Source organism: Lepidochelys kempii, chromosome 10 (genome assembly GCF_965140285.1).
Source record: "Lepidochelys kempii isolate rLepKem1 chromosome 10, rLepKem1.hap1, whole genome shotgun sequence".
NCBI classification, from domain to species: Eukaryota; Metazoa; Chordata; order Testudines; family Cheloniidae; genus Lepidochelys; species Lepidochelys kempii.
In genome coordinates, this window is record NC_136389.1 from 10774116 (window position 1) to 10798068 (window position 23953).

Here is a 23953-nt window from a genome sequence, read left to right on the forward strand (position 1 = left end):
ATCAGGGGCCCTTCAATTTAGCAGACAAAAGGTACAACAAGATCCAATGGCTAGAAGTTGAAGCTAGGCAAAATTCAAATAGGAAATAAGGCTCACATTTTTAACAACGAGAGTACTTAACCATTGAAACAACTTACCATGGACTGTGATAGAATCTCCATCACTAGCAATTTTTAAATCGAGATTGGATTTTTTTCCTAAAATATCCGCTCTACTTCAAACAGGGAAGTTCTGTTACCAGTGTTATGCAGGAGGTAAGACTAGAGGATCACAATGGTCCCTTCTGGCTTTATAATCTATGAATCAGTGAACAAATTTGACCCAAATTTTCTCCAGGAGAGCATTGATTGTGTTTATATCAAAGAGCAGATTCCCCCTCACTCCCCTTTCCCATCCAAAAGAGTGCAAGTTTATCTTTACTATGGCCTCCAGCCTCCCTCTCCATCCTACAAACATCACAGCCCAGACTCTTCTTTGATCTTTGCTACTGGCCATGGTCCAAATGAAGTTGTCAGGTTTTTCTGATAGCCAGACTGCAGTGCTTAGCAGCACTTCAGAAACAGCTAGGGTGGATTGTACTGAGTAAAACTTTACTGTTTTATCTAGAAAAGGCATGGGGATCAAGAATGTAAAATACTATAAATGAAAAATAAATATTTATGCAAAATTGAGGTTCCACAGTGAAAATCACAAAGGGTTCAATTTAGGAAAGCATCCCTTTTTAGGAAGGGCACTTAAGCATGTTCTTAACTGTATGTATATGCTTAAGTCTCACTGAAGTCCATGTCCTTTTCAAGGTTTGTCTACACTGCAATCAGAAGGTGGGACGACAGAATCTCCAGATTTACCCAAATTTGCAATCTAGTTAGATTGAGCAACAGCAGCCGTGAAGCCATGGCAGCACTGATTGAGGCATGGATTTGTCCTGCCCACCAAGGACCCTGGGTACATACTTCAGCAGTCACCCTCCATGCTACTGCAGCTTTATAGCTATTGTTACTCAAAAGCTAGCTCAGCTATGTCTACATGAGAAGCAATCACACCTCTAATGGCTGTGGATACATACCCTCATTGTCACAATCTGCTTCTCAGACTGCTCTTAGGGCAGCACAGCTACATGAAACCCCTTGCTCAGGGCAGATATTCAAGTGATGATTTCATCTCATGCCCTTAATATATCATTTTAAATTTTCAGTTATAAATACCAGTGCGGAACTGCAAGAAATGGTTTTAATACCCAGTTAGTCATATTCATAAAGGCATCTACAGATTTTTCTTTGCTTTTGAGATATGATTTTGGACAAGAAATTAATTTTAGGTGTAAGTTGGTATGTATATTTTTGCATGTATATATGTGGATGGATGTGTGAAAATAATTGATTTGTGCATGTGTGGCTAGAAAGGTGTATCCCTTGCAAACGTGCACCCAATTAGGAGCTGAAAATCAGACTCTTGGTTTTCAAATCCACACTTTAATGAATGTTGCATGTGTGTGTATTAACGGGAGAATAGATTTCACAGAACAGAAAGATTAAAGGAGGAAGAATTACAGTAAACTACTTAAACCAGATGCCGATTGCCTGAGAAACTGTAAGTTTCCAAAGCAAAGACAGCTTAGCCACAGAGAAAAATATTTCTCTGGATAACTTTTGGTTCCATTCCCTACCAAGTGTCACTTTCCAGTTACTTTCCTCTCAAATGAAGGTTTGCACTGTTCCTCCCTTTTTCCTCACTCCTACGCTGTAGTACTTGCATCTAGTAATTTAATAGCTGTGTATCGCTTCAACTCTTTGTGCTCTTCCCCAAAGTTTGGTCTTCTGCTACAATATTTAAGGCCCTCATCCAAAGTCCACTGAAGTCAACAGGAGTCTTTCCACTGAATTTCCACACTTTTTCCAATACTTTCTCAAATTTACTTTGAGTGTTGACTAAAATTACCACTTCCTGGTAGAAACAAACTAGCTAGCTACATATGAAAAATATTTCTGAACAGCAATATATTTGACCAACATTCTACAAAATGAAGTTTGATTCCCAAATATTTTTGCTTCATAAAAAATTCCAAATGGCCCATGAACAGGTGGAGAAAAGTTGGACACAAGAGAGGAAACAATGCAGCAAGGAAACTGGTGACTCAGGTAATAGAACACCGGTACCGCAAATAAGATTTTCATAATCCTGTGCTAAATGAAGATTCCATAATGAAATAATGAACAAAACATTCTAATCCTTTATGATGTTTCTATACGAACACACCTTCTTTGGCCACCATATGAATTCATCTGAATACATTGTCAGGTTTCCCTTATTCTGAAGAGAATAATGATTAAGAGCACCGTACAATTTTTATTACAGATGAAGTAACATGGCTTTTCTTTGATGGTGCACAAACATCCCTTTAAAATATCAAAATAAGACTTTGATGAAAGAAAACTCTCAATAGGCAAAATTTATATTGGTTTGTTGTATTACACACCACACATGAATACACTGAAATAGGGTGGAAAGAAAACAAACTCAGGGGCTTTGAAAGTATCTGGGACTTTGAAATACTGTAAATATACTCCATTGCTTTACTTGAATAAATGTTCTGTGGCATATCAGTCATCTTCTATCAGGAATTTTATCAGCAACCTCAGGACTACATGAAAGGCTTCTTACTAGACATGATGAGCTCCATATGCTTGTGTTATCTTTACATCAGCCCACCTGTGATTGCATGCAGCAGGAACTAAAGATCTTCAGAGTGGATTTGAAAGTGAAAAGCTTGTACAAATTAAGCCATTATTCCGATCTATATCCTGTGGCTTTAACACAATTTAAGAATTTGTTATCTAATCAATGCAGCTAAGCTACTGATTAACATCTGAATTAATACAGTTATTTTCTACAAAGTCGAATAATCTTTCCACCATGAGTTTCATTGCCATTTAAATTAATGAAAATCCACTGTCTTTTAAAGAAATTGTCTGTATCTCAAAAGAAGCCCCATCCCAGTAAATATCACAGCTCTGCACTCTCACACAGCAGGATTATCATCATGACTTTTCACTTGTGGAAGAATGTGAAGACTAATCTATCCATTGAATCAATGTTTTTTTTCTCCAGTCTAACCAACTGACCTAGTAAGAGGAATAAGAAATTGGTCTATTATCTTTGTGTAAGCAGAGTCACGATGAGCTCCACCCTGACATCTGGTGGTGAGGTGTGGCAAGTTGTGGAAAAGCACTTCAGGGGCTGATCTCATTTGCATAGGCACACCCACCCCGCCTAGAATGAGGCCATAGCTGCCCAAATGGTCACTTTGGCTGCTATGGGATCCCCAGTGTCTCTGTTATTAGGGCAGGAAGAATAAATTGTTATTACCCTGATTATGGGAATCAAGGACAGTGGAACTGTACTTGGCCTTTTGTTATGATGGAGGGACTCGCCATCAACTAAGTAGCACTCACTAGGCAAGGGACATGGGTTCCAAAACTCTGTGACTTGGGGACAGGTATTAATACTTGGTGGCATGGGCCCCCCTGGTGAGGGCCTTACATGCTAATTGCACTTCCTCCTCTCTCCACTGTGGAATATCAGAGCTAATTTTGATTCTATTAGGCGTCTAGTTACAGGCTGCTGAGCTGAATTCGCTTTGGGCTAATGGTGCACCAGCACTGAGGCTCCCCTACTACAGGCTGAAATCACAAAAGAGCTAAACTTACTAAGAGCTGAAATCACTGAGTGTTGTGTTAAGTAGTGGGGGAACCTGAAGATATATGGTGGAACAGTTTGTGGGACGGCGAGCAGAGCGGCTGGTGGAGCAGAGCAGAGTAGTTTGCGGGATGGTGAGCAGAGCGGAGCAGCTGGTGGAGCAGAGCAGTTTGTGGGACGGCAAGTGGAGTGGCTGGTTGAGCAGAGCAGTTTTGTTGGATGCTTAGAGCAGCTATGGGGCGGCTGGCAGAGCGGAGCCCCATGGAGAGGTGGGGCCATCAGCTTTGGACCACGTAAGGTGCCCCTTAACCCCCCCCCAATCTCCACCCTGGTTGGGAGGTAAAACTCTGCAGATAAACTTTTGAACTCTGGGGCTGCCCTGATCAGGGACAGAGACTTTTGGGTCATTGGACTTTTGGGACTTTGGGTGATTTTGGGTTGCTGGACTCAAGAACCAAAGGGAAAGGACATGCCCCAATTTGCTTGGGGTGGGTTTTTTGCTCATGGGTTGTATTATAAATCCTGTTGGTGGTGTTTCCCCAACATAATGCCACATTGTTTCTCTCTGTTATTAAAAGGCTTTTTGCTATACTCAGACTATGTGCTTGCGAGAGGTGAAATATTGCCTCTTGGAGGCGCCCAGCGGGAGTGGTATATATTTGTCCCAGGTCACTGGGTGGGGGCTTGAGCTGGTTTTGCATTGTGTTATTGGAATGGAACCCCTAGATACTGAACCCGGCCCTTGTTGCTGCCAACTCTGACAGGCAGAAGGGTTACATTTGCTTATTCTAAATTCAAGAAGTATCTGTTACACCTGGAGACCATGCTAAGATGTGAAGTTGACATTAGAAAAGAAAAAGAACAAAGGCTAGTCCTATTCAATATATTTGTAAAATACCTCCAAAATAATAATGTGATGCCAGAATTTACGACAATGCAATAATATCTTCTGCTACCTGCGTTCCCCAGAAACAAATAAAGATGGGAATGCTAAACAGGCTCAACTGAAACATTAACACACTGGCAGGAAAAAAACTGATATTAGTTTAAAAAAAGCAAATTAATGAGCATTAGCTGCTTTAAAACTGCTATGTCAGCTCCACTGCAAATGCCAATAATGGAAAATTAAATGACAGATTCTTACGAACTGCTGAAGAATTAATATTTTTGCATAACTATTATTAATTTTGATCTTTTAAGTTTATACAATAATGACAAAGCCTGTACATTCACCTGGATTTCTATTACAGTGATGTAAATTTGATTGAATAATGGTAGTTATCCCTGTATTCCTAATGGGCCTGGTTCTCATTTACACTAACACCCGTTCACACCATTCTGGAAATATAAAGGGACCTTAAAGGGTGTGTAACTTTAAAGTATGCTTACTTTAAGTCCACTTTACACTGACAAAGCAGTGGATGGGCCTTAGTGTAAATGAGAAGCAGTTCCAATAATTGGTCTTTGAGCCAATGGTTTTCTTGAATGATGTTACCGTGAAAAAATAAATGTCAACTTTTCTTTGGGGTGGCAATAAGAAGTTTCAGCATGGAATAACCACCTATGCTCTCTCCAGTTCATGCACTGAGGGTATGTCTACACCACAATTAGACAGCTGTGGCTGGCCCATGAAAGGTGGCTCAGGCTCATGGGGCTTGGGCTAAGGGGCTATTTAAATACAGTGTAAATGTTTGGGCTTGGACTGGAGCCTGGGCTCTAGAAATCTGTGAGGTGGGAGGGTCCCAGAGTGTGGGCTGCAGCCTAAGCCAAAATCTACACCATAATTAAATAGCCCCCTAGCCCAAGCCCTGCAAGCCCAAGTCAGCTGGCATCGGCCAGCCACGTGTTTTTAATTGCAGTGCAGACATGCCCTGAATGTTTCATCAGCCTGCATAAAGTGTAATGTTGTCATTACTGGGAAATATTGTAGCTGATTGACTAGTTGATTGATTTAGGTAGAGGGGTGCAAACCCCTTCTGTGGACACTCTTAATAGGATATAAAGTGATTTGTATTGATTTAGGAATATAAAGCACTCAAACCAATTTAAGAGCATCCACACAAAGGGTCAAAACAATCTAATCAGATCAGTTTCTAAACTGATTCAGTTAAATTGATACATCTTGTGTGTATATAAGGCCTTATTTAAAATTGGAGGGCTGCTGCTCAGAAAACTTTTGCCCAGAGGCAAGTAGTTCAGTCCCCCTAAGGGAGGCATTACACATTTTCATAGTTGTTTTTTTTTAAACAGTGTACAAAACCTTTATTCACCAATAAGTTAAAGTGCTGTCATAAATAGATGTTTAGTCTTTTGTATGCTGTTTAAGAGTATAAAGCTTTCAGTAAAAGCTTCATTTATTCCTCAGACTCTGATCCTTCCTCATCTTAACCGATTTGGAAGCCGCGCAGCTCCTGTCTTCTTATCAAATGCGACCACACAAAGCCAGTCATGAAGACTGTTCTTCTTGAGATATTTCTTTGTGAGGTATTTCAGATATCTTTTAGAGAACTGCTTCTCAGATATGACTGTGATCTTGTTCTTAAAACGTTCAATGTGAACTATGTTCCCAAGGTTTCCAGTTTTTCCATTGACCTTAACCTTCTCCTTTAGGAATTGTTTAAAATTTCCAGAATCAAATATTCGATCTTCTACGTGATGGGTGAGGTTAAGGCTAAACTTCCAAGTTGATTTTTAGAGGGCTAGGTGCACATCTGACACCTTCTCTAGCCTCTGACTGCACCCCCTGAGGTCTCAGATTTCATGCCTTCACTTCTCTCAAGATGGAATCCTGTGATTCTCCCACTCCTAGACCAGTACCTGGGTATCCACTGCACTTATCCCAATAGGTCTGACTAGGTTTGATACCTGCAGTTCTTCCTGTCAGGGGCTCGTGACCAGTGGTTAACACAGGGATGCCAAACAGCCTTCTTAGATCAAAGTACTGTTTAACCTTAACAGTTGGAAGCAGCATAAGATACAAGAAATAGGATTTTTAAAATAAACAGCCAGCCTGTATGTATATCTATCTTACCTAAAGCTCTCCCACCCTTTGATGGAAGGCCTAAGAAAGCTTTGCTTCTTCAGACACTTGAACAGGTATCTGCTTGTGTCAATCTGTTCCCTGCAAACAGCTCCCAAAGAAATGCCTGACCTCTGGAAAGAGACTTTTTAGCTGCCTGTAGCTCTTTTGATCTGTTTGTTCCCAGCATTGGCAAAACAAGCTTTGTAACTTGACTGGGGTCAGTGAGTATATTCCTCACAGGTAAAGAGTTCAGGCATTGTCTCTTAGCCCCACTGAAGTGTTTACCAGGAGATGTTTCATCTGGAACAACATACTGTTTCTGCTTCCAGTTTGTTTCCCCAACAAGCTGCTATTAAACTAAACCGACATATATACACTAAATATTCCAATAACTGAATATAGCCGTACAATAACTACCCCAATTAGCAGGCCATATTGTCATAACTCATCACAGAGCTGCTCCACATCCTTGACCACACTAATTCCAACTGACTTTCAAAAGAGCCTGTAACACTAGCTTTCATGTTTACAAAGTGCATAAATGGACTGCAGTAAAATATTAGCCAAGATGGTCAGGGACACAACCTCATGCTCCAGGTGTCCCTAAACCTCCATCTGCCAGAAGGTGGGACCGGATGACAGGGGATGGAACACTTGAAATTGCCTGGTTCTGTTCATTGTCTCTGAAACATCTGGCACTGGCCACTGTCAGAGACACTGGGCTAGACGGACCATTGTTCTGACCCAATATGGCTGATCTTATGCTCTTCTAAAAGTATGACTCTCCAGATAAAAAGTCAAAACTCAAAAGCCTTTTTTCCCTACTAAGAACTCTTAGTGCTCAGCAGCCATCCTGGAACCTAAAAATATCTCTCACCATAAGCTGCCAGCTACTGGATCCTTTAGAAATTCTCATTCTCCAAAAAACCCAGTAATTCTCTATTAAATTTAACAAAGAGGCAGGGACAAAAAAAAATTTAACACTCCAGCTGACCACACAAAGCTTTAAATAAACACATGAGTGTATTGATAGACATTGGCATTTTAAATGTCTTAGGTAAGGGATAAACTAGTAAACCTTGAGATAATGCTTAGCTAATCACAGTGCAACAACCTTGCCACGAGTGGATGAACTGCTAATTAGACCAAAGGAAATAAAACTGCCAGTTGGATAAAAGAATAAGGAGAAATAATCAGTGATTACAGTTTTATTGTCAAGGAAAATAGCATCAAGCAGAGCTCAATATAAAATGCAGCCTTATAAGTAAATACCAGCATTCATTAAATTAATGCATTCAAGTAAATACAATCCAGGGACAAACACTCACTTCTCTAAAGCACACCAGGAAAATGAATGGGAGGAGGAGAAAGCAGCCATTCTCCATTACCACTGCCCGCTGCTGTACAACCACCATTAAGATCACATGAATTATTTTGTTGAATTACTTAGGAATTTCAAAGCCAGTCTTGAAATAGCCATTTATCTCAAACTTGGGATGAGCTACTTCATGACTACTTCATTTTCTTTCAACCGTAATTAGTCTGTTTAAAATGTAAGCTGTTATCAAATGTAATTAGTCAGATTTCACATCTTTAATTGTTTGAACTTCACATCAACTTACATTCTGCTGCTTGGAATAATCTTGTGGCCATCTCTAAACCAAGTCACTTGTGGTTTGGGATAGCTGATGATGTGCAGGAAGGCTAGAACTGCAGCTTGTCCTTGTGACACTGTTTTTCTCTGGTCTGTGTCCATGAAATTTCCCATATCTGAAGAGAAAAGTTATATTCAAAGTTTTGGAAGTTTCTTCTCCCCTTTCTTTTCTTTTAAAAGGCATCAGAGAAAAAGTTATATTTTACGGCATTGCCATAATTAAGTAAAAAGATCTGACAATAGTGTTGATTAATGCAGATTTCAGGTGTGTGGTGAGGCACAAGGCAAAACACAGTACCTCCAGAGCACACAAGTGTATCACTCAGCACTGCTACACGATTTAACGTGTCCTATTGCAATAACTGACTTTTTTTTTAAACCAGAAAGTGTCATTTTTAATGTACAAATAATTTTGGAATATATTCTTACATTGGATAAAATAGTTCGTAATGTAAATACAAAAGTAGTGTAAATGTTTTATGAAGTCTTTAGCACAGTTTTCTTGTTCCCAAGTCTTTCTGATCATGATACTCCTTCAGTCTATTATTACACCCACAGGCATAACTGTATCATGGTCTAGTCGCACCAATAGCCAATCAGATTCACGCTGATGGACCATTGTGTGCCCACTTGATAAAACTGTAGGATCAAGGCCATGGTTATCTGCAATATTTTCATTAGCTGTTGGTTCTTCTGGCCTCCTTCCATGACCCAAACACCCAATCTATGTATATGACATTTTTTTTAAATGCAAACTTCTACTATGGGTCCTCCCACAAGTGCGCTCATGTAGTTTATATTTTTATGGGCAAGGACGGGGAGTTGGAAGTCCATTAAAAACACTCTGCATTTTTTCTTCCTGCTTTTGTTTGGTCTTTTGAGCTTTGTCTTTGAGCTGCAGGTTTCTACTCTTCTGCCATCTAAAAATCTGTATACATTTTATTTTTCTATAAATTACGAATTGGTGTACAGAAATAACTGTTTTGGTTTCCCCACTGAATTCCCATCTCCCAAAGGCCAAGGGGTCAGTATTCAAGTTCTCTGGAGCAGAAAGGGATGCAGGGACGGCAGAAGAACATGAACCTGCAGCCCGTCTAAGAAAGGAAATAAGAGACTAAAACCCTTTTAAAAATGCTATGTTTTTTCTTCCTGCTTTTGTTTTGTCTTTAATCATCTTTGTGATTTGCAAGTTACTTATTCAGACATAATCAGCACTGTTGCTCCATGTTTTTGTTTATAACTAATCAGATCACCTACTTGAAAAGAAGTTTTGAACCTGTAGATAGTTCTAATTAATCTCACTGTCATGTGACTGGTCTAGCCTTCAGAATTCAGGAATTTTTAAGCCCAAAAAGAACTGGTCAGCATTTTTTTTATAAACATCTTTTTTCATTCATTTATATCTCAACTAATTTTTCTGAGCATGAATTGAAAAAAAATTGGAGGACTTTTATACTGTGAAAGTGACAACAGTAAAACACTACAAAGTTTGAGGTACTTCCTTGCATGCACATTGCTTAAAACTATTTAGATTTGAAAATTAAAGTTTTGCAAATGTTAAGTCATAAGATAGCAGCAGTCACTACTAGGTACAGAAATCCAGTCCCTTGGTATTTAACACATTTTTTAAAAACTTCTATGATATTTTAAAAGTTATTTTAATCTGTAGGAACAGATCTTAATATTGGGTGCTGAGTTTCCAGATTTGTGTTGATTTACAGTAATTCAGATTCTTGTTACCAAAATTGGCTTTTTGGTATTTAATAGTATTAAATATAATGGTGACAGATTAATATTTACAATAGAATTCAGTTTTAATGACTGTATTTTACAGAGATAATTCAACAATGGACCAAAGTGATTTTTCAAAAGCTATTTTATACCATAGCTGACATATTTGTCCCTCATGTATACTAATCAGGGGACAGTCAGTTGTGAAGACCAAATAAGAAATAATTTCTGTAATTTTTATTGTTTGTTTTCAAAGGAAGGAAAGAATTTCACACCTTTCTTGGGTACCATTTGATTATAGGTGTAGAACATCACATCTTGCGGGATTGCTAATAGAGACAATACTAAACAGACTAAAATGAGCAGGACTCATTCTGTCCTTCTGAGATGGAAGTTGTGCTTTTAAGGATATGTCTGATTTGGGAATTCACTGTTTTTTGTGAAATTGCATTTATTGACCATTTGGGTATAACCATCAGAATAGAGATGCTCAAATTTATCCTTATACCACATTTCCAGTTGTGCTATTATCCTTCATGCTTTATCTCCTCCACTCCTGTCTTCTCTCTTTTTTTTTTAATTGGAAAACAATTGTATAGTACTTTTATGTTCTGCAAAATCACTATGCCGCTGCAGCACACTCTTGGGAAATCCCAATTCCAGGCTCAGTCTATGAGTCATAATCTCAGTTTTGCTATTGACTTGCTGTGTGACATTGGGCAAGTCACTTAAACCCTCTGTGTCAATCTCTATATCTGTAAAACTGAGATAATACGAATGCTTATTAGAGACTGATGTTTTAAGGGATAAATTACTTGAACTTGGTAAAAGAGTGTATGAGTGCAATGTATTATTCTCATTACAACTTTTCGTTTTAAAGTACAGTCTACTCACTTACTTGAAAATGGTTATGACTAAAAGAATTCAACTCATCTACTTAATCTTACTTCCATTTATCAACCATTATCTATTTTATTATTGCTGATCTTCCAGTTATGTACCCTAAGGAACAGTATCCTATGCATCAGACAGCTAACATGTAGTGTTACAAACAAATGGTACTTTACTTATAGATTTTGAAATATTTACTTCAAAAGAATGCTATTGTTTTGGTAAAACGAGGAGGATTGGAAGTAAGAAGCTGAATTTAAGTCCAAAGCTGGCATATGTTCAAACATACTTTTTAAAGAGTAATGAATAGATCACAGTCTAATTCTTTAAAAATACTTTCAAACAAGTTATTTGATTTATATTTTCTAGATGTTAATGGAGGAAACAAGAGCAAAAGTACTCTGAATTATGACATCTTTAATATTTTACAAGCTAAATCAAGTAATTCAGCACCAATGATTGAGAAAATCAACCAGCATTTCCAAATGAAAGTCAAAAATCAAATCAGAGGTCAAGTCTGACAGCCTTTGTATTCTGAAATACAGATATGAACATCATACAAATTTGGTTCACAGTCATGTTCAGGAACAGAATCTCAGAGTTTAGTTAGTGAGGTATTGACTGTGAATAAACCCATTGATTTTCTATTGCAAGGGTGATTAACTGGAACCTCCAAAGCAACATCCCACCTCTCTCTTCCTTGGGTATTCTGTACCTGTCTTCCTAATAGCTCCATGCCTCCTTCATGCTCTAGGGCTTCTATCATTGATGTCTTCAGGGAAAGGCATGGTGTTCTCCTATCATCCTCCTGCTGTCTCTAGTTATCTCCCTCCCAAGAGTCTTTGAAGGAGTGTGAGAGTAGAGTGTGACAACTGGCTGCTCTTTCCATTTTCTGTTGTTGGAGACCAGGAAGAGAGGACTGGCAGTAGGGCCACTGTCTCTCAAAAGAGTCGTGTTGGGGCTAGAAATTTGTCTGACATCCTTTCCCCCACAAACAGCAGCCAATGGAAATCCTCCATCTTCTGATGTTGCCAGCCCTATACTAAATCCAGGGGCAGGTAGCACTCTACTGGGCTTAGCATGTTAGCTAGGGAATTATATAGGGTTCCTTCTTTTCCTGCAAGGCCCTGACAGTACCACAGAACTTTTATGGATTCTTAGGAGGCCTTTCTCAGTACTCCTGTGAGAAGAGTGTGTTTAAACTAAAACTATATTGAGACACATCTTTCCTCCCTATTTCCCTCCAGGAGCAAGGCATTGCAAGTAGGAGTCATTGCTAAAATTGGAGGACACAGAAAGCAAGATCAATCAGTGCTTGCCTGCCCTTTATATCAGCTACATGACAAATCAGCTCCAAAGCTCCTTTTTGTGTGTTTTGATTCATTGGAGAAGACAATCTGTCCCTCTCAGAGAGTAGTACCTTTGCTGGCCATAATCACCAAGGTATCACCATGTCTCAAAATCCTTATGGATTTCCAGTAAATTCTTGTTCCTTGCTTGGTGGTCAAAGTTTCTTTCTTTACTTCCAACACACTAAAAGCTCAGCTATAAGTGACTTTAAACTGTCAACTCCCTCCATTATTGTTTGTGCCATTTTAGGTGTTTTTTCTGCGGGGGACTCATTTCTCCATAGTTTAGCCCCAAAATATTGTCTCCCCTTTTAAACCACTTTTTGAGATCCCTCTTTTTCCTTTCCCAGAAGGCCCTTGCCTTACCTGGCCTGATTATGTCTACTGCAGTTGTGTGTGAAGGGGAAGTCAGCCCTGCTTACTGGCTGTGCAAAAAGACCCAAAAAGACCCTAAGGTAAGCCATAGCAAGCCTCTAATCCAGTCTCAGTTTGAGTGATTCAGTACTTGCTGCACACATTTCACACTGCTCCAGTTCGAATTTTCCTACCAGATGACAACCACTGTCACTATGAAAATTCTTGCAATATAACAATTTTTAAACATATGACTTATCTCAAGACATACCTGTAATGAATTGACAAACATTATTGCTATATTATTCTTCCTGCACATAAGAACTTAATTGGCTTGTTAATAAGTTACAAGATAACACATACATGCCACTTGAACTTCAGATTTCCTTTGCAAGAGCGCCCCCATCCTGTTCCGCACCACACATTGATAAAACCCAGCATGAGATCTCTGTAAGGTTGGGATAATGTATCTGCGAGACACAAAGAGAAAGGCAGCGTTATAACATATCCTCTGTTATGGATGAAAATGTTACTATCTATTTCCAAAAATAGGTTATGCCTTAAGAAGAGTGTCCTATCCACTCTTAAATTGTGTGTTGAGTTTCTACATCTTACTCTAACATCTTACATTGCCTCATGCATATCTTGCACCTCTTTCCCATGAACAAAAATGCATAAATGACTTGCACTCTCAAATTATCAATGATCCCCTGATACATCCTGTACTAGATCCAAGAACAAAACATTTGAATTGTATGGCAAACTTACAGTCTTAAGATCCATTTATGATAAGACTAACTAGACTCAACATTTTGCCTAGTAGTATTGATTTGAGTTTTTCCCTCAACTCAATTTACCTTCATCCATAAGGCAAGAAAAGTCTAATACTTTTCCCAGAGGTGCTATAACAAAACAGAAATCTAAATAATGGCATTGGCAAAGCTTTCCAACAACATTAAAATTCAGGTATGGAAAAATCTTTTACTATACTGTGCGACCAACTTAACTCATAAGAGTACTGAACAGACAAGGTGCATTATATATTGTATTTGTTCTGCCCCTCAGCACACTTTAAAAGTCACTTAGTCTACTAATTGTTCATCTTCTTCGTTCAACTATATCCGACTAGTCAACCTGAAAATCAACTGATAGGCGCAATTGTAATATGAATAAAACATCAGAGTAATATAGATAATCCTACATTAAACAAATATTAATCAAAGTACATATACCCTCAGGTCACCTTCTGGAGATCTTATGGCAGGATTAATGAAACCCTTTATGAAAAAATAAGGAAAAATAATACTGCTGACTTTTAATCTTTACAATTTTATGCCATTAGAGGAAAAGGTGTTCATGTTCTCTCTCTCTCTCTCACACACACACACACACACACACACACACACACACACACACACACACACACAAATAATCCATGAACAGAATCAGATGCAATGAAAATGAGGGAGGTAGGGAAAGTCATTTTTAAAAATAAATATAGAACTGAGTCACCAGCTATGATTCCTGTATTATAATTACCACTAAATACACATTTGTATCTAGGTAAGGTAGACTACAATCAATAAATTAAAATCAACAAGTGTCAGCGATCAAATATGACTAATGTTTTTCTTTTTTGCTAAGAAGACTAAAGCTGAACACCATAAACCACAAAAAAAAAAAAAAGAGTGACTTAACTGGACATTGACAAGTCATTTTTATTTTTAGTTTTTCTTTATAGTTTATAGCTCTTACAAGCTAAAATTTATTTATTTTACTTTTTCTAAAATATTTTGTTATTTTCTGTTTGGCCACTAGATTTTTCCCCCCTTGTGTTTTAAATGGAGCCAAAATTAAAACACTCGTTTTTCCTGTGTTCATCTGCAGCAAGCCAGGACTGTAGGGCTAGATTTCCTGCCAGTAGACCAGATCGAGTGGATCAGAAGTGTGCTGCTTTGATGTCCTTTTCTCAGACTTATTTGTGTATCAGAATGAAAACCCTTTAAACCCCTTTAAAGGTTGCAAAGAAGAAACCATCTAAACCCACATAAGGGATGGCTTCTAACTCTGGATCTACTGTCTTCCCATGTGTCAAGTAGGGCAAGTGGAGACACACTTTCTGGCACAAATCTTTGCAGCATATGCTCTAAAATGATGCAGATATCGGTTTACACTTGAAGCAAGTATACTGCGGCAGGAAGTTGTTATACAACTTATAACCCAATGCAGTGGACTCAAGCCATTGGTCTTTTTCCTTTTCAACCCCATTCACCTACCAAATATCCAGCACAGAAATGGAACTCCTAAATGCAACTGTATGTACAAGAGAATTAGTTTCCCACACTTTGGGGAGGATCATTCTGTTACTCTCTAGTGGATTATTAGCACATTTTAAGAGTCTTAGAAACCTACTAAACTTTTTCTTTTAAAAAGGAGAAGATCTCTCAGTTCCTCTAACATCCAATTTTCAAGCAGGTCCAAAATTTTAGCTCTAGGCTCTTCAATTTAAGTGTAAAGCCTATTTATTCATGTCTGAATACTGGTGACATAGTAGAATTTTTGGAAGCATTCTCGATCCATCTCTAACATCACACACTCAGCAGCTGACCTACCAGTGATCTGCTGCAAATCATCTATCCATCTCCCCACTGGCTGTCCCCTATTACGATGACCCATCACCATGCTTTCCATGGTAACTTCTCAAGTTATTTCCATTTCTACGCCTGATGTGACCAAAGTACATATGTTTGCATTTGTTGATTTCTGACAAGAGTTCATTTCTCTATAATACTTCTAACAAGCATTTGTTTTCTTTTTTTGTCCAAAAGAGATGCAAGAGTCCTCACCAGCACCACATCTCAATGGCTTCGATTTTCTTCTTGACAGAAGCATTAGTTTCCCAGGAACTACATCAATAAGTCACTATGGAAAAAAACTAAGCTTTTCATTACTCAAACCCCCATACATTTCAAGATGCCATGGTTTTTCCACACTTTTGTAAGAGGGACAATGGCTGAGCAAGCTATCTATAGTCTTCAGATTTCTTTGGAGCAGCCTCCTTCATTGGATATGTATGATCCCACGTAATTAAATGCATTTACTGCCTCACACTTGACCATTAATTGTGATGTCCACCTGCATCCTGTGCTTATTGATCATGTCAATTTAAATGCATTTTGTTTATGCTACATTCAGGGAAAGTCCATATACCTCTCTTTCCCATTTCCCAATACAGGTTCTGGTCAGTAGCTCCAAAGGTGGATGCTGCTATTTCAACAACGGAACCTATACCGTCAAGTCCTCATGAAGGGATGGAAGGATGGTATTGTGATTTAGGCAGGTTTTCATTTTCAGAAGCATCCACAGTCTTAAAATGGCAAATTGTCCCCTTGAATTCAGATACCATCAGTTTCTGGTAACGGTTAAATTTGACATCACAATTATACCATAACTATTGTTAGTTATTTCATTACACCCATAAATATGTATTTGCTACCCCATTTTCCCCACCCCAGTCTGCTTTGGGACTGTAAACTCTTTGAAGCAGTGACTGCCATTTATTATATGTTTATACAGTGCCTGGCTGGGGCTTTTAGATGCTATCACAATATAAGTGTTAGATAACAAAATAATAATAAATGCTCCCATATGCTGCAAAGGAAGAAAAAAGAAAAAGACAAGTCCCTACCCAAAATTCTTACAGTCAGGATGATGGATCAGACAAGTGAAGCTGTAACATACATTGGGAAGGAGAGATTAAGAAGGAGATGATTATAGAGCCGATTCCACAGTCTTTGGGTTAGGTATATGTACATAATGTGGGTTCAACATATTTTTTGTTAGTTTCTGTTCTGAGTGTAAACTTGGGTCCTTTTTTATAGATAATGCTTCAATAATATGCTTTTAAAAGCGATCTGAATGAGGCAAAAGGTTCCAAAATATTTTGGAACAGTGATTCATGAGCAAATGGCAGCATGAAAGAAGGCAAAAAGCCTTTTATGGAAGCAGATGAAACGGGAGTCAAGGTTGGTATAACTGGGGGATTGGCTGCATGTCAGGAGGTTAAGCGGAAGAATGCTAAACAGACAGGGAAAAAGATCTAGACAGGAACTTTATGATGTAGAACCTTAAAAGCAAGGACAAGATTTTTGAACTTCATTCGCAGTGCCATGGGGAGCCAGTGATGTGACTCTTGATCACAGAGACTAGTGCTTATGCCTGCCAACTTTTATTGCTCAGATCTTGGTTTACAAAAATGACTAACCAGATTCCCTATGAAAGGCATCTGCTATTCAGGACAGGAAAGACTCTTAATCTCAAGAATATTTTTCTTCTCCAACCTTCTGCCAGAAACATCATAACAGAACTTATTCAGTCTCAGACAAAGGGAATATGAATTCAAGTTTTATTATCATCAGTTCCAGACCTCAGTGGTAACAGATGTTGGAGAGAAGTCATTCTTCCTATACTTCCCTAAGTACTCCTGAATATCTGTGGATCCATGAATCCAAGCCAGTCCCTGGAGGCAATCTCCAAATTTAGCAGTGGTCATTTGCTCAGAGCCATTTTCCTTATTGCCATGTCAAGACCTCATTACAGGTACATTACAGAATACCCTCTCAAAGAGAGCTGAAATATGGACAGTAATATCCCTCAACGGAAGTATTGTGTCTAGTTCTGGGCACCACATTTCAAGAAAGATGTGGACAAATTGGTAAAAGTCCAGAAAAGAGTAATAAAAATGACTAGAAGTCTAGAAAACATGACCTATGAGGGAAGATTGAAAAAAATGGATTTGCTTAGTCTGGAGAAGAGAAGACTGCGAGGGGATGTGAGAACAGTTTTCAAGTACCTAGAAGGTGGTTACAAGGAGGAGGGAGAAAAAAATATTCTCCTTAAAATCTGAGGAGAGTAAAAGAAGCAATGGGCTTAAATTGCAGCAAGGGCAGTTTACATTGGACATTAGAAAAAACTTTCTAACTGTCAAGGTTGTTAAACACTCAAATAAATTGCTTAGGGGGGTTGTGGAATCTCCATCACTGGAGATTTTAAAGAGCAGGTTAGAGAAACACCTGTCAGGGATGGCTAAATAATACTTAGTCCTGCCATGAGTACACCGCACTTAACTATATGACCTCCTGAGGTCTCCTCCAGCCCTACAATTCAATGATTCTATTAAATCAGAAGTTTTCAAGCAGATGTTGCACTCTGACTCCTTAGTTGTCCAGTCTTGACAATTTGCAGTCTCAATGGACTTGGTTTTAGTGGTGAAAGCTTATGCCCATGAAAGCTTATGCCCAAATAAATTTGTTAGTTTCTAAGGTGCCACAAGTACTCCTCGTTCTTTTTGCAGATACAGACTAACATGGCTACCACTCTGAAAAATGGACTTGGAGGAAGTCTAAAAACATGTTCCAACCTGAGCCATTCACCTACATTTTCTGAGGCTTGGTGTGGGTAAAGAACACTACCAACACAAAATATGCCATTTGTTTGATCTCTGGCATCAAGAAGCTAGTGGCATTACCAGTAAATCCAAAATATTCATATCCATACACATGCAAATGCCATACCACTGTCTAGATAACTTGACATTTCTGAGAACAGCAAGTATATTATGGCCAGTCAGAAAAAAAAAATGCTCAAGCATACACTAAACTCCATTTTAATCTCTAATTGACACCCTTAATCAGTCAAACATGATGGAGCAACTGAAATCAAGGTGATTTCAATCAGTTTGAAGTTTGTCTAATTTGAAAATTATTGCAAATTTATCGGGAACTAAATTATAAACACTGTTTTCAAATGCCACTACTGCTAGGGAATCATATTTGAATTTTCCCAAACTGCTAAAGGAAATAAATATTAAATTGAAAATTAAGTCCCTGATTGTGCAAACACTTAAACAGGAACGTAACTTCATTCACGTGACTAGTCCGATTGATTTACATGGGATTATTCATGGTCTTAAAATATGAACATATGTGATTGCAGAATTATGAGGCTAAAATGGCATCTTTATTAAAAACGTCCCTCTTAGAGGTATAAAATCTTTGTAATTTCAAAACAAAATTGTTTCAGCATTAACAATGAAAAGTTATTTAGATGTCCAATACATTAATGAAGTTATAATGAATTTTTTTAAACACACACACACACAAAATAGACCATTTTTTACGGCTGTCAATAAATTGCAGTTAACTCACATGATTATATCAAAAAAATTAATCACGCTGTTAAACAATAGAATACCAATTGAAATTTATTAAATATTTTGGATGTTTTTCTACATTTTCAAATATGTGGAGTTCTATTAAAACACAGAATACAAAGTGTACAGTGTTCACTTTATATTATTATTTTGATTACAAATATTTTCACTGTAAAAATGATAAACAAAAGAAATAGTATTTTTCAATTCACCGCAGACCAGTACTGTAGTGCAATCTTTTTATTATGAAAGTGTAACTTACAAATGTTGATTGTTTGTTACATAATGGCACTCAAAAACAAAGCAATGTAAAACTTTAGTACCTACAAGTCCACTCACTCCTACTTCTTGTTCAGCAAATCGCTAAGAAAAACATGTTCATTTACATATACAGGAGATAATGCTGCTCGCTTCTTGTTTACAGTGTCACCTGAAAGAGAAAACAGGCGTTCGCATGGCACTTTTGGTGCCAGCATTGCAAGGTTTTTATGTGCCAGATATGCTAAACATTCGTATGCCCCTTCATGCTTTGGCCACCATTCCAGAAGACATGCTTCCATGCTTGTTAAAAAAATAATGCGTTAATTAAATTTGTGACTGAACTCCTTGCGCGTGAATTGTACGTCTCCTGTTCTGTTCTACCCCATTCTGCCATCTATTTCATGTTACAGCAGTCTCAGATGATGACCCAGCACATGTTCATTTTAAGAACACTTTCACAGCAGATTTACAAAACACAAGAAGCTATCAGTGTGAGATTTCTAAAAATAGCTACAGCACTCCACCCAAGGTTTAAGAATCTGAACTGCCATCCAAAATCTGAGAGGGACGAGGCATGGAGCATCCTTTCAGAAGTCTTAAAAGAGCAACACTCTGATGTGGAAACTACAGAACCCGAACCACCAAACAAGAAAATCAACCTTCTGCTGGTGACATCTGACGCAGATGATGAAAATGAACATGCGTTGGTCCACTCTGCTTTGGATTGTTATCGAGCAGAACCCGTCATCAGCATGGACGCATGTTGTCTGGAACAGTGGTTGAAGCATGAAGGAACATGACTCTTTAGCGCATCTGGGATGTAAATATCTTGCGACGCTGGCTACAGCAGTGCCATGAGAACGCCTGTTCTCACTTTCAGGTGACACTGAAAACAAGAAGCGGGCAGAAAATTGTAACCAAACTTGTTTGTCTGAGTGATTGACTGAAGTAGGACTGAGTGGACTTGTAGGCTCTAAAGTTTTACATTGCTTTATTTTTGAATGCAGATATTTTTCTGTACATAATTCAACATTTGTAAGTTCAACTTTCATGATAGAGATTGCACTACAGTACTTGCATTAGGTGAATTGAAAAATACTATTTCTTTTGTTTTTACAGTGCAAATATTTGTAATCAAAAATAAACTTTGTATTCTGTGTTATAATTGAAATCAATATATTTGAAAAAGTAGAAAACATCCAAAAAATTTTAAATAAATGGTATTCTATTAAAAGTACGATTAATCTCAATTTTTTTAATCGCTTGACAGCCCTACAAGGCACCTAAAGTTAGGGTCTTTAGTCCAAAATTTAGGCACTTGAGAGTGGGTTTTTGAAAAGCTCTCAAGTGACATAGGAGCACAAGTGCCATTGACTTCAAACTGAAAATGCTGATAGAGGTTTAGCCAGGTTGAATCTCTTCAGCTTTCTTGACTTTTAGAAGTTCAATATACCAGAAGGTCATGTAGGATGAAAATATAGCATGGGATAATTGCTTATCAATTTTGGATTTGAGTTTATGTGGTTCTCACAGAAAGGATATTAATAAAGCCCCAGACTTGTCTCTTTTAGAAGATATAAGCATTTTATGTATGAAATTTAGCAGAAAATACCACCCTATAAAATCTGAAATTTTACAATTCTAAATCTAGGAAACTAAAGAAACAATTACAAAACATCTACTTCAGTGATTTAAGACCATGAGATAGGAAGAACACAGAGAATCATCAAAATATAAATAAAAATGATTACATATTTTTAAAAAATATTGTAATCCAAAAAACTGATATTTTTTTAAATCATGATTATCCATTCAGCTGTTGAAAAAAAGCCATTTTATGTTATGTTCTCCACATTTAACAAAGCTTCAGCATTTTCTGCTAGAGACAGAAACATAATACTTTCAAAATTCATAAGCAGAAAGTTGATCCAAATATAACTTCATCCCAAAAATGAAGAGCATTTTTACAGTGATCAAGAGATTATTTTGCTTTCATTTTGTATGCATTCTAAACCACAAGAGAAAAGGAATTTCCATTGTCTGGATGCCAGCAGGGCACTTAAAGTTTCTGCAAGTAATTTAGAAAGATGGACAGCCTATTTGTTTTGAATGGAACAGCCAAGTAGAGACTAGCTGCCTAGAAGATTTCTATTGCAAGATGGATAGTGGCATGTAGCAAAGAAACCTAAAGAGCTCCTGTTCCAGAACATAAGGGCTCACTCAGCCAGAGTGATTGTGAGATCTTGGGATTCAAGGACAAAACCTTGACCAAAGATCTATGCAGAACTGCAAGTTGAAGTTTAGTTCATTAGAAGACTTTTTCAAATTTCCTTTTTTTTTTTAAATGCAGAATGTAAGTTAAAAGACGGTGTGGCTGCAGGAGAAAGGCAGTGCTTGATTAGTAATGAAAGACATGCCGGAGCTCAAGCAAGTAGGTCCCAGGTCTCAAGCAATTTTTTACTTTCATAACTGACGTGGCATGCCCAGAGGTGCTGGGGATATAAACTACCAAGCCTAGAGGTACCAGGCTCAGCCCTGGCACACCCTGGCACAAATTAAGCACTGGAGAAAGGCTTTTTATATCTGTGGCCATAAAGATGCCAATACAAGGCAAATTCAGAAAAAAAAAACCCGCTTTTTTAAAATAAAGCTGTTGGAAAGACTAATGTCTATTCAAAATATGTTACCAGAGCCTTATCCATCTACCGATTTAGCCTCTTTTATATATAGTTTTTTTAAGTAAAATGTGGCCCACTAAAATTAAAAACACATCAAAACACCGAGATTGCCAGATAGAAAACTAGATCATGCTACTGCTCAAAAACCTTTATGATAAGCTAAATAACATTTGCTTCAACCTCAAGATCACCAAATTTGGGACAAAGGCAGTGGATGAGATCCAAGGAGTCTTGTTCTAATTAAAAAAAAAGGGGAGGGGGGAAATGATGTCTGACGTTCAGACATACTAGTTCAGACTTGATGCATGCTAATATAAATCTATAAATATGTAAGACGAACTAGTGTATGCAAAGTCACTACAAAAGCCATGCTCCTCATACTTAATTAGCCATGCTCTGCATACATAATTTCTAACCTTCAGAACGTAAGGTGTTCATTCAGGATCATTTGTGTTAAAACAATACTGTGCAAAGACTCTAATTACTCTGTATTTAAAGGTTTCAGGGTAACAGCCGTGTTAGTCTGTATTTGCAAAAAGAAAAGGAGTACTTGTGGCACCTTAGAGACTAACCAATTTATTTGAGCATAAGCTTTCATGAGCTACAGCTCAATTCATCATCATCCTTTTCTGTATTTAAAGTGGTTGAACCCTACCATGAACCTGAGTAAACATTTGGGAGCAGGGTGAATGTCCACCTGAAAGTACATGCCCTTCATATCAAGAGCTGCAAAGCACATGTCCTTTTCTAGGGATGGTATGTGCCAGGGTGGATTTGATTTAAATCACTAGCCAGGAAGACTCGATTTAATCATGGATTTCTACATAAAAGTGCATTCTTGTCGGTAGTTATAACCTTAATACATATTCTTCACAACTCAGAGATAGATGTACGTTTCATTTTTAGAAGGTACACACTATACATTTTTAAGTGATTTATTATGAAAACTTTTCAGATTAGTTTTACAGCTAAATCAGAAAATGAATGATCGTTTGGTTATTTCATTTACCAAAGGTCATTGAAGCAGATATTTATGAAGTCATTGGGAGATGAATATCTCCAATTCAACAGGTTTATCATTAATATTTGGAGGATTTTCTTGCCATGCTGTATTAGGAGGAGAACGTCACCAGACAGACATTTAAATATTTTTATTTAACTAAAACAACAACGTTATGTATTCTGTATTTTTTTTCTTCAACAGCAAACACACGATATTTTAACAAAACAAGCATATGAATTTTTGAATTTAGTTAATCATTCACGTTTTTTAAAATCAGGTTTGTTTTTGTTAAAATTGCTTTTAACTAAAATAGTTACATGAAATACTTAAAAAAAACAAAAATTAAATCTCTATGTCAGCCAGGTCAACATGAGAAACTTAAAATACTGGTTTCTGCAGCTAACACAGTCATCTTCACCTTCATTTTCCTGTTTGTTTTTGAACACTTTCCTGCTTTTTCAGGTCCCAAATGATTTCTCAGTTTGGAATGAATTAGTCCAAAAGAAAAAAATATTCTTTCGAAACCGGCAGAAGAAGCTACTGCTGTTAAAAGTGAGATTATCACTTCAACAGTCTCTGAATCCAAATGCTTATGTGACTTCCACCAGTTCACTGGTATGTCTTTCTTTAAAACATCATCAGCAAACATATATTTCTTAAATGGTTCTTATTCCCAAACTGGGTCTCTTTTATGGCCTGCTGCCATTATAGGTTTTCCCTTCTAGTAAGAAAATGGTATGGTAGATCTCAAATCAATGAAGGCTACACTCAGAAAGACCTCAAGGCTTCTGGAATATGCTGCTCAAACAAACAGTTTCACTTTTGTTTCTCCTGCCCGTTCCTCCCGTCTCACATTTATCTCTAGACTTCTTCTCCTTGTCCAGATCTATTCCTCCCCCAAAAATCTTCTATTCATTCAACTTTTTGAAACTTTGCACTTTTAGAGAGAGGTAAGGGATTGACGCTATGTACACAAATTTGCAGAGGAACAATAGCCTTGAAGTCTGTTATTTCTCACCTCTATGTTATTTATTTAAAATCATTTTTGCTGTTAACAAGCATGTTATCGCTGGAGACCCAAATCCACAGTTTGAGAACTGCAA

The 23953-nt window shown here is 37.7% G+C and overlaps 1 protein-coding gene and 1 pseudogene across 1 annotated transcript in view; both read right to left on the reverse strand.

Annotated features, from left to right (window-relative positions):
- The window catches only part of SDK1 (sidekick cell adhesion molecule 1), a 640834-nt gene that overhangs the window by 363350 nt on the left and 253531 nt on the right, over positions 1–23953 (reverse strand). The window contains exons 3-4 of the mRNA XM_073361953.2: positions 13061–13167; positions 8341–8488 (exon numbers count right to left, since the gene is read on the reverse strand). Coding sequence (XP_073218054.1) covers positions 8341–8488; positions 13061–13167 — 255 coding nt within the window. The remainder of the gene's footprint in view (positions 1–8340; positions 8489–13060; positions 13168–23953) is intronic.
- Positions 5974–6387, reverse strand: LOC140917977 (ribosomal protein eL22-like 1 pseudogene; annotated as a pseudogene).